This window comes from Auxenochlorella protothecoides (genome assembly GCF_000733215.1).
Source record: "Auxenochlorella protothecoides strain 0710 unplaced genomic scaffold scaffold102, whole genome shotgun sequence".
Lineage (NCBI taxonomy): Eukaryota > Viridiplantae > Chlorophyta > Trebouxiophyceae > Chlorellales > Chlorellaceae > Auxenochlorella > Auxenochlorella protothecoides.
In genome coordinates, this window is record NW_011934133.1 from 22,925 (window position 1) to 33,500 (window position 10,576).

At 66.3% G+C, this 10,576-nt stretch overlaps 3 protein-coding genes across 3 annotated transcripts in view; 2 read left to right on the forward strand and 1 right to left on the reverse strand.

The window, feature by feature from the left end:
- Window positions 1–101: 101 nt before the first annotated feature.
- F751_0330 (Leucyl-cystinyl aminopeptidase) lies at window positions 102–6,602 on the forward strand (the record flags this gene model as incomplete). The annotated part of the gene is made up of 20 exons (XM_011397537.1): window positions 102–260; window positions 368–790; window positions 1,050–1,258; window positions 1,526–1,631; window positions 1,792–1,869; window positions 2,028–2,203; window positions 2,483–2,625; window positions 2,810–2,913; window positions 3,078–3,171; window positions 3,328–3,437; window positions 3,504–3,534; window positions 3,568–3,716; window positions 3,842–3,958; window positions 4,132–4,215; window positions 4,413–4,765; window positions 5,033–5,330; window positions 5,468–5,571; window positions 6,006–6,061; window positions 6,172–6,281; window positions 6,474–6,602. 20 exons carry the CDS (start codon window positions 102–104, stop codon window positions 6,600–6,602), a joined length of 3,033 nt encoding a protein of 1,010 aa, XP_011395839.1.
- A 961-nt stretch (window positions 6,603–7,563) lies between these two features.
- On the forward strand, window positions 7,564–8,784 carry F751_0331 (Uncharacterized protein, chloroplastic; the record flags this gene model as incomplete). The annotated part of the gene is made up of 5 exons (XM_011397538.1): window positions 7,564–7,572; window positions 7,756–7,852; window positions 8,045–8,229; window positions 8,432–8,578; window positions 8,746–8,784. 5 exons carry the CDS (start codon window positions 7,564–7,566, stop codon window positions 8,782–8,784), a joined length of 477 nt encoding a protein of 158 aa, XP_011395840.1.
- A 395-nt stretch (window positions 8,785–9,179) lies between these two features.
- F751_0332 (hypothetical protein) overlaps window positions 9,180–10,576 on the reverse strand; it is a gene marked incomplete at both ends in the record, with an annotated part of 6,075 nt that continues 4,678 nt past the window's right edge. The window contains 2 exons of the mRNA XM_011397539.1: window positions 9,180–9,725; window positions 10,317–10,520. Coding sequence (XP_011395841.1) covers window positions 9,180–9,725; window positions 10,317–10,520 — 750 coding nt within the window. The remainder of the gene's footprint in view (window positions 9,726–10,316; window positions 10,521–10,576) is intronic.

A 10,576-nucleotide genomic window follows, 5' to 3' on the forward strand; every position in this document is an offset into this window, starting at 1 on the left:
ATCAAAGGAGAAAGTCGCGCCACCGATCTTTTGATCGGTTTGGGTATCTTTATTCCGCCGGAGCTGTTCCCTGAATCCTCTCCAAATACCTGGCGGTGGCCATGAGTCGCGACACTGGGCCCCCTGCCAACGGCCGCCCAGGGGACACCGCTCCCCGGTTCACCCTGGACGAGGTGGAGCTGGATGCAGAGCCCTCTGGTTTGTCCCCTTCGCAGGATCGTCGGGGCCTGACGACTGGGACAGGCCCCAGCAGTGACGCTGTGAGTTCCTCTGGTCTGTCCCCAGGCACTTCATGGTTTGGGTTTCCACATGCACTGGGACCCACTCTCCCCCCACTCTGAACCTCCCATGACCCACTTTACCCCAGGCCGTGTTTAACCTGGATCTGGACTACAGCGACGACGACGCCCTGCTGGATTGGGAGCAGTATGCGGGGCTGCGCCGCTTTCGCTGCTGCGGCCGCGAGTGGACGCTGCCCTCCTGGGCTCGCCCGCGCCCCCCTGACTGGTGGTGGACCTACACCAAGCGCCAGAGGCGCCTGCTCCTCTCCGGCGCCGCCTGCTGTCTCACCTTCATCCTGCTGATCGCTGCGCTGGCCGCCGCCGCCGCCTCGGGCCACTCCATCCTGCCGGGCCTGATCGGGCGCGGCGACGCAGAGTACTGCGCCTGGGTGGAGCCACGCCTGCCCCCAGGCATCGTGCCCCGCCGGTACGCGCTGACGCTGGGCACGAAGATGGCGGCCCCGTACGTCGTGGAGGGCAGCCTGACCATAGACCTGAATGTGACCAAGGTGTGGCATGGTTTGGTGTGGGTTAGAGGTAGAGGGAAGGGGAGGCGGGGAGGCGGTGCGCTGAATGTCACCAGGCGATGCCCCGGAAGGTGCCTGGCCCCGGGGCAGCAGGGTTCAGGGGGCCATACAGGGCTCTCCGTGGCGCGGATCCCCTGCCAGATGGTCCCGTGCTGCGGCACCTCTCAACCTTGGTTATTTGGAATCACAGATAGCGCTGCAGGGGTCCTTTCAAACAGTCTCCCCCCTTGCTCACATGCAGGCCGCCAGGTGCGTTGTCCTGCACGCCGCCTCCGGCCTGGGCATCCAGGGCGTCTGGCTGGGCAATGGCACCGGCGGCGCACAGGGCGAGCTGAGGGACCGCCCGGGGCACCAGCAGCTCGTCCTGCAATTTCCCTCCACCCTTCAGCCGGGGGAGGGGAACAGCCTGCACTTCCGCTTTGCCTACAACCTGTCCGAGGGCCTCAGCGGGTTTTACAGGTTACCGCGTGCGGTGGGAGGGCGGGTGGTGGCGGGGGAGGGTGAGGCAGGGCTGCGAGCTTGGGATGCAGATGTGGGAAACCCTCTGAAAGGCGCTGCCTCTCCCTGGTCTTCTGGCGGCACCGCATCACCGCCAACGTTCCAGCTGTGCTGCCGCTGCCCTGCTCCAAGGAGCGCCTGGCAGCTGCCTGGTGGGCTCTCAGGACATGCACAGTTTGCCAGCTCTCTAACCCCTTCTCGTTCCCCTTCCCCCTCTAGGAGCTCGTACACGCTGGGGGCCGAGACGCACAGTCTGGCCACCACGCAGTTTGAGGCGACGTCGGCGCGCTCCGCCTTCCCCTGCTTTGACGAGCCAGCCCTCAAGGTGAAGAAGTGGGCATGTGATGTCGCCTGCGTGGAGGATGGAGGAGTGCCGGGCCCGTACGCTTGTCAGCACGCTGCAGTCTTCACCCACAGGGTGACCCGCAGACCATCTGGGTGCGTGCACAGCCCCTTGCTGAGGCTCCCAATGTTACCCCGCACAGGCCGTCTTTGTGCTGACCGTTGAGGCCCCAGCAACCTACACCGTGCTGTCCAACATGCCCGCCAGCGCAGTACACCATGTGAGGAAAGGGTGGCGGGGGACAGCTCCTTTGTGTCAATGACCCACCATCATCCAACCCCAGGCTGCCGGCCGCTCCTTTGGGAAGGATGAGTCTGGGCCATGAGACTCACTTCCTCTATCTTCCATTCTCCCCTCCTTTCCCCATAGCATCATGAGGAGGGAGAGGGGCATGGCCCGGCATTGGCCAGCTGGCACTTCCCACCCACGCCCCCCATGTCCACCTACCTCCTCGCGATTGTGATTGGGGAGCTGGCGGGGACCTCTCGCCTCGTCCCGGGTGCGACTGCAGGGGCAGACCCTCGGAACGTGACCGTCTGGGGAACGCCAGACAGGTGAATGGGTGGTGGGACAATGGTCTCCCCATCGGCAGGAGAAGGGTGTGGTGCAAGGAGGGAGCGTGAATGTTGGAATTCTGGGTCCATCGCTTGATGACAAGAGCCTGCAAGAAATCCAAGCCTCTCATGCATGCCATGCTGTCTCTGTCCCTGGGATTCCAGCCCTTCTCATGCCATGTCATCGAGGAGAGCTGATTGGGCACCCAGCCACGTTCCAGGTTGGGTTGCTCCTTCAGACCATGCTCACGCTGTGCCCGCTCCTCAATTCCACCCCAGGCGTGCCAGCCTGGAGTTTGCGGCAGACATCGCCTCAAAGGTCCTGCCGGCCTACGAGGCCGCGTTTGGGGTGCCGTACTCCATGCCCAAGCTGGATCTGGTGGCCATCCCCGACTTCTCTGCAGGCGCCATGGAGAACTGGGGTGCGTCGCTGTGCCGGGGCTATTGCTGCTGAGAAGGGGCAAGAGGGGGTCGTCCACTGGTGGGTGGCAGGCCCATTGCTGTTGTGTTCGAATCAAGGAGAACATGAACATCCATGGTCTCAGTGTCTGCTGTGGCCACACGTTCCCCACCACCGCTCCGTGGCCCCTCCCAACCCCCGAGCAGGCCTCATTCTGTACCGGGAAACGGCGCTGCTTACCTCCCCGACCAGCAGCCTGGCCGACCGGCGCTGGGTTGCCAAGGTGGTGGCGCATGAGATGGCGCACATGGTGAGGGGCTAGGGACTGGGCGTTGTTCTTCGGGTCCTTTGCTTGTGTAGGGTCTGCCGATGCTGAGGACCTGGAATTGTGGAATGCACAGGCCCCAAGCTGCATGTGGTGGCCCTGTTTCAAGGGACACAAGGCATGATACCCCTCTCTCATCATCCCCTCAGTGGTTTGGCGACCTGGTGACCATGGAGTGGTGGGGAGAGCTGTGGCTCAACGAGGGCTTTGCCTCCTACCTGGAGTTCCTGGGCGCTCAGGCCGGTGAGGTCGCAGGGAGGGCCGCTGCCTGCATCGACTGCGATTTGCGGACGTCGGGCTGGTCTGATGACCCCCTTGAGGCTTCAAGCCTGGGGGCCGGAAGTAGCGTCCAGGGTGGGAACTCCTGTCTCGATTTCCCCCATACAATGCCTCATACAGCCTCCCCGGAGCTGGACATCTTCCTCAGTTTCTACACCGATGTGCTCCCCGATGCACTGGAGGAGGACTCGCTGAACAGCAGCCACCCGCTGTCCATCCCACAAGGCATGGTGGGGGTGGGCTGAGGGGCGCGCTCGGGCAGGGTCGCCGCAGTCTTCCCAGCCTCAAGCCAGCAGGGGTGCGGGGGGTTCTCCCGACGAATGACAGGTACCCCAAGCCAACCCCCTCACACCATTGCAGGCGTCAACACTTCGGAGAGGATAGAGTCGCTGTTCGACTCCATCGAGTACAACAAGGGCGCCGCTGTGCTGCGCATGCTGCGCGCCTGGGTCAATCGCGGGGCGGGCCTGGGCGCCTTGGAGGCCGCCGCCGGCATCAACCCCGCCCAGGTGGGGAGGTGTAGGGTGGTTGTCAGACTGCAGCCGGGTAGAGCTGTCCTGTTCCCTCCTTTCTGAATCCCGTGTGATCTCCCCTGCACCCGTGCCAATAAATACATGCAACTCACTCCAAGCAGGACCCTTTCCTGGCGGGCCTCCAGGCGTACCTGAACCTTGGCGCCTACAATGCGACCACAGGGTCAGAGCTGTGGAGGGCCCTGGCCGGCCCACTCGGACTCCCAGACCTCCCCAAGGTGGATGGGTTACCTTTCATGGGGAACTAGGCAATGCTTGGCTGAGGAAGACACAGCCTATGTTTCATGCAGCCACCTCCCTGGGGTAGGAGCTGGCCGGCCATGACAGGGGCTCTTGGCACCAGGATACTCCCTTGCCAACCCCTCACCCCTCCCTCTCCACTCGCGCGCAGAGGATGCGGGCCTGGACGTACCAGCAGGGCTACCCCTTGGTGCGCGTCTCCCTGGACGAGGGAGGGCGCGTCTGGCTCCAGCAGGTCTGGTCGTTTGTGGCATTGGGGTGGCTTGAGGGGGTGGTCAGGGTCCCTGTTGGGGTCGGGACGGCATGAGCTTCCACAGCGCACAAAGACCGGAGGTTGATTCTTCATCCAAACCCCAAGCATGGAAACTATGTACGTCCCGCTGGGGTCAAGCTCCTCTCACGCCATCCGCTGCCCCCTCCCCACGATTCTAGTCCCGATTCGGGATCGCAGGGGTCACGCCCTGCGACTCGACAGCCGCCTTCTGGCTCCCCGTGGCCCTGGCCACAGCCGACACCCCGACTGGCAAACCCACTTGGACCGAGTTCTCCGGCTGCCAGTCGGCGGCGCCCGTGCTGCAGAACGCGGCGTCGGCCGGCACCTGGGTCAAGGCCAACGCCGGGCAGTACGGCTTCTTCCGGGTGCAGTACGACGAAGCCCTGTGGGCCCGGCTGGTGGCGGCCGCCCCGACCCTGCCTCCCACTGACCTGGCGGGGTTGCTGGAGGACAGCTGGGCGCTGGCCGAGGCAGGGGAGCTGGGCATCGACACCTTTCTGAATCTCGTCGGGTGCGCGCCATTCCAGGGGAGGGCGCGCGAGGGTGGGTGGGTCTGCCGTGAGGGGGATCGCGGATGGCTGGGTTGTGTTGGGAAATCTGACGAGTCGCATCCCAGGGCTGCAACCGTCCCTCTGCCCACCGGCGCACTGGGCACGCGCGGAGGCTTCCTTGGCGAGGCGCACAGCCTTTCCTCGGTTCTTCAGGCCCTGGGGGTCCCCCCTCTTGACGACCCGACCGCCACCCCGCCCCCCTTCAACCCTCCCACACGCCCATCCAGCTCGCTGGCCGCTCGCTCGCCGGAGGACTACGAGCCCTGGGCGGCGGCGCTGCCTTACCTGGAGCGCGTGGCGCAGCTGGCCCCCTGCAGCACGCTGTGGCAGAACTACCTGGCCCAGACCCTGTTCAACACCTTCCTGCGCCAGGACGCGGGGGGCCAGGCGAATACCAGCACTGCCCCCCCGCCCCTGGCCTTCTCCTTCGATGCCCCGTCGCCGGAGGGGGCGGGGGTCGGTCAGCGACTGCTGCGCCCCGCCATCCTTGCGGCGGCTGGGCGGTACGGCCACCTGGCCATCACGGTGAGATGGGATCGAGTGAAGGAGAGGGGGGCCACGCCACCTGCCCGCCATGCGTCACGCACGGGCATGCAGGCCCCAAGCCCGTCGGATGTATCCAGGACTATGCACCCTTTTCCCCCTCTCGCTTCCATTTCCAGGCCCAGGCGCTGGAGCTGGTGCCCAACCTGACGGCCAGCAGCGTCGACCCGGACGCGCGCTCCGCGCTCCTGGCCACGGCGGTCCGCGCCGGGCACCGCGACGTGTGGGAGGGCGTGCACCGGCTGTACCTGGCCGCCGACGCCGCGGACGAGCGCGAGCGCACGCTGCGCGCGCTGGCGGCCGCGCCGGGGGCGGCGGCCGATCCCCTGGACTGGAGCCTGGGGCCGGAGGTCCGCGCACAGGTGAGCAGGAGTTTTCTTTGGGAGCGGGGGTGGGGAGGGACGGGGAAAACGAGCGAGGTGGGATGTGGCGAGCGGGAGGGACGGTCCACCCGAGGCGTTGCATTCTGTTTCACCTCGCTGGAGAACCAAGGATGGTGCACATGTGCCATCGGAGGCGAACCCTGGCCCTGCGAGCATGCACACCAGCCCTCGCTGCCTCGTGGACTTCACCCCCTCCCCTTCTGCCGCGCTTTTCCTCGCAGGACATGGCCACCGTCATCGTCACCGCCGCCCGGGCCCGCCCCGACACGCCAAGCCTGGTCTGGGCCTGGCTGGGCCGGAAGTGGAGGCCAGTGTCTGAGAAGCTTGGAGGTGGGGCGGGGGGGTCTGAGAGGCGGAGAACTGGTGGCGACTGGGCATGGGGGACTGTTGCATACGACATGGGCTGAACGCCAACTTCCACACGTCTTTTTCCTGGGCAGGAGGGAACGAGGGGGCACGCCGCATGGGGTCCCTGCTGGAAAGCGTGGCGTCCCTCTTCTCCAACCAGACCGCGATCCCGGAGGTGGAGGCCGTCTTCGCTGCCAGCAGGGTGGGAGCACTGTGGGGATCGAGCTTCATCTGCAAGGGTGCCGGGGTTTTGCACTGCCAGACTCTGTCGTCAAGGAGGGGTTTCCTCCATATTGGCCGGAAAGGACTGCCGAGGGGCAGCCACACAGAGCCACTAGACCCATGCCCTACATCTCAACCAACGCCAACTCTCAACCCATTTCCACCTCTTCAGGGCGTCGTCACGGAGGGGATCTACCTCGAGCGGGCGCGAGAGACCATCGAGACGAATGCAGTATGGGTGACCGCCCACGGATCCAAGCTCTGTACATGGGCGGCGCAACATGCCAAGCTCAAACCATAGGGCCTCAAAAGGTTGTTTGACTGCTGACTGTAGCACTGTGAGACTGATGGAGGGAGTCGTTTGACCAAAAGGCATTGGTGGCCTCTGGCAGCATTCCGTGGTGGGTGATCGAAGATCCTCGCGGGCCGACAGTGGCGCGCCATGGTGGTGCTACATTTGACACCGGGTCAGGAACCCCAAAGGCTTTGCATCCATAATTATATCCACTTGAATGCATCGAATATAGTACCGCTGTGTTACGAGAGCAAAGGTGCCACACCAAAGGTGCCACACCCGCACCCGGATCACTTCCAAGGAGACCCAGAAACCGCGATGATGGGCGCCTTCAAGCTCAGCGGATCCGCGTGGACGTCATATGCATCACGTTACTGTAAAGATGGAGTATCGTCTGCGGTATTCAGAGCACCAGCGAGGTGGGTCACGACCTGGAATGCATGGACACACGGCGCCTCGCAAGTGTGCAGCTGCTGACATGCAGCCCTCGTACCGAAAGGAGACCACATAACATTTCCTTTGAATAAAATCAGGTTCATCCGGTCATACACCGTGGCAGCGGGGCCGGGACTGCACCCAGCCTCTGTCCAGGTGCGTAGGAAGTCTCGGGCCTCCAGCTTCACGTACATCTAAAGAGCCGCCTCTTCAGCACCGCTCATCCCCTTCCTTCGCCCCCTGTGCGGAGCAGACACCAGCCCCCCCCGGTCCTGGGCTCCCGAAACTTGTGGTCTTTGGAGGCAGTGGATTTGTGGGGACCTGGGTCCTGCAGGCTGGCCTGGATCGCGGTGCAGATGTGACGAGCGTGAGCAGGAAGGGGCGGCCAGAGAAGGTGGGGCCAGGAACGTGGGGCGACGCCGTGCAATGGACGCTGGGCGACGCTCTGGACCCTGCCCAGCCCTGGCGCAAGGCGCTGGAGGGTGCTACAGGCGTGATTTCCACCCTGGGCGCCTTTGGGACCACTGAACAGATGTACAAGGTACCCAGGGTGTTGGGAGTGGGGGCGGAATCTGAGGTGTTGGTGGCAGTTTTGCCCTCTGCTGAGTCATCCACATCCAGTGAAAGGGGGCCTGGTTTCCATGGTGCAGACATGCTAGTCCTGCCGCACTTTTGGATTCATAATGTACAGCATGGTCGACCTGTCCTGCCTGCTCTACTGCAGACGTGCGGGGAGGCCAACATCCTGCTGATGAAGGCGGCGGCTGCGGCCGGCGTGCCGCGCTTTGCGTTCATTTCGGTGCACGAGTTCAAGCTGTCGAGTATGTCTTTGGAGAGGGGTTTCCAGGAGCGCTGTCTCCCGGAGGAATGTTGGTGCCCTGTGCAGGTGACGAGTGCGCACTTGTCAGTACATCTATTGTCCGATGCCTCCCCTCCCCAGCTCTGGATCCTCTCCTCATGGGTGGCTTCTGCTCCTAGAGTGCCACATCTCATCTTGCCTCGTCTGGCTGCAGGGGGCTGGCATGCACAGGACTTCCTTCTCAAGGGCTACTTCCAGGGGAAGAGGGATGCGGAGGCGGAGCTGGCCGTCTCCTTTCCCACAGGCGGCGTGGCCTTGCGGCCGGGCTTCATCCATGGCGAGCGGGATGTGGGTTCAGTGTCGCTGCCCCTCAGCGTGGTCGGCACACCCTGGGCCAAGGTAGAAGCGATGAATGGGCAGAGGGCAGCGAAGATTGCGTCAAAGCCACCTGTCCCAGGGTTTGACTTGAGCGACATTCATCCACGTGCCACGATGAGTCACCGTGTCACCATGCGCCGCCCACCCTTCGCCAACCACGACTCCTTCCCCCCACACAAACCCCAAACTCTTTCCCCGCCCACCCTCCTCTCCATCCCTACAGTTGCTGAGTGCCCTGCCTTCACAGTCACTGGCGGACCTCCCCATCGTCGGCGCGGCGTTCGTGCCCCCCGTCCCGGTCGAGGTCGTGGGCAGGGCAGCGGTTGCGGCCGTGCTGGATGCCAGCGTGCCGCCCGGCATCATGGATGTGGTGAATGGTGCTGGGGAGAGGGATCCATTGGCGGCCTGCCCTCACCGTTGCCGGCCCTGTGATCAGGAGGGCTCTGGCTGTTGACTCTACAGCCCGCAGTGGCACGCAGTGGCAGCTCACGATCCCCCCCCACCAAGCCTCGCCCTCCCACCCCCCGTCGCGTGCAGTGGCAGATCCAGAAGTATGGCGCAGCCCCCGGCGCCTAGCGCGCCTCCATCTTACACCCTGAGCCTGTGCGAAATCGACCCCTCCCTGCACACTTCCATTCTCTGCATCAGCCCCGGCCCTCATCGTACCCAGTGACCTGGACACAATCTGGTTTTACATTCATGGAATGGTTGCAAATGGACGAGGATAGCGAGACAAGTGCTGCTTGCCATGCAATATCGAAATGCGAGGGGTGGTGTGCGGACTGACTCTCACTTACGACGAGGAAGACTGTGCGGCAAGGTGCCAGAAAGGTGATGCAAAGGGCGCTCTGCCCCGGGATTCAGATGGAAACGGGCCGAAAACCAGACCGGGTATGTATTCAAGGCGGCTGCATCAGTGGGGGGGGGGCGCCCGGGGAGAAAGATCGGACAGGGGCGCACTGCCCCCGCCCTCAGCGCTGCCCCAGCGCCGAGCGGATGTACCAGTCGACGATGCCGTCCTGCATCGCCGTGGGTACGACCGCCGCGCCCATGACGGCGGCCGAGTCCCTCAGGCTGCGCAGGCCGGCGGCGCGCTCGCGCACGCTGCCGTCGGGAAAGCGCGCCTCCAGCGCGCGCAGCAGGGCGTCCAGCGCGGCGCCCTGCTCATCCCTCGTGCCGCGGGGGCCGGCCGCCGAGCCCCCGGCCTTTGCGCGGGCGCGGCCCACGTCGGCCACTTCGACGCCAGCCACGTCGCCGTCCTCGCACTCGTCGACCTTGCCGTCGCAGCGCAGGAGGGCGGCGTGGCAGAGAGCCAGCGCGGCCGCCCCCGTGGCCGCCGCCGACAGCTCGTGCGCCTCGGTCTCGCGGCGGTACGCGCCAAAGTAGGACGCGTACCAGCGCAGCGCGGCGGGCGGCAGCCCGCCCGCCAGCGCCAGGTGGCGCACCGCCAGCGGATCGCGCGTGCAGGCCACGCGCGCCGCCTCCGCCCAGGTGGTGGGCGAGGCGGCCCAGCGCAGCTGGTGCTCGGAGACGCGGGCGCCCGCCGTCGCCGCGTCGCCGTCGCCGGGCCAGACGGGGAGGCGCGCGCCGCCCGACCGCGCGGCCAGAAAGTCCAGGCAGGCCTCGCGGTCCGCGGCACGCAGGTCGGGCTGCGGCTCGGCGGTCTCCGCGGCCATGCCGGCGGCCACGGCCGCCGCCGCCAGGGCCGCCGCCGCTGCGGCGGAGAGGGAGGAGGAGGCGGCAGAGCGCAGGCGGGCCGAAAGGCGCTTGCGCATGCCGCCGCCGTCGGTGGCGTGCCCCCGGCTCAGCGCGCTTGAGGAGTTCGGGGAGGGGGTGAGGGACGGCGCGCCCGCCCACTCGTCCCCCCCCGACTCGCTGTCGTCGCCGCGCCCGCCCAGGGTGGACGCGGAGGGCGAGCGCGCGGTGGGGGTGGCGGCGGGCGAGCCGGCCGGCGACCGCCCGCCGCGCAGACGGCCCAGCGTGTCGGAGCCGGCGCGGGAGAGCGAGTCGCGGGCGTCGGACAGGGCGCGCAGGCCGCGCCGACGCCAGCCGCTCGCGAGGCCGGGCGCCGCCAGCGAGGCAAACGCGGCGGGCCCTCGCGCCGCGACCTCGGCCTCGGCGGCCGCGAAGAAGGCGGGCACGGTCTGCGCGGCGAGCAGGGAGGGGTGCTTCGCCGCGCCGTCGTCGCCGCCCTTCGCCCCGGCGGCCCCCTCCTCGCAGCCCAGCCACTCCAGCGTGGGCCGGACCAGCTGCCAGCCGGCCGGGCGAGTGGCCGCGGCGTGCAACGCGGCCACGTGCAGCGCCAGCGCCAGCTCCGGGCGCGCGCCGCCGGCGGCCGCCAGCAGGCGCAGCGCGTACAGCGCCGCCG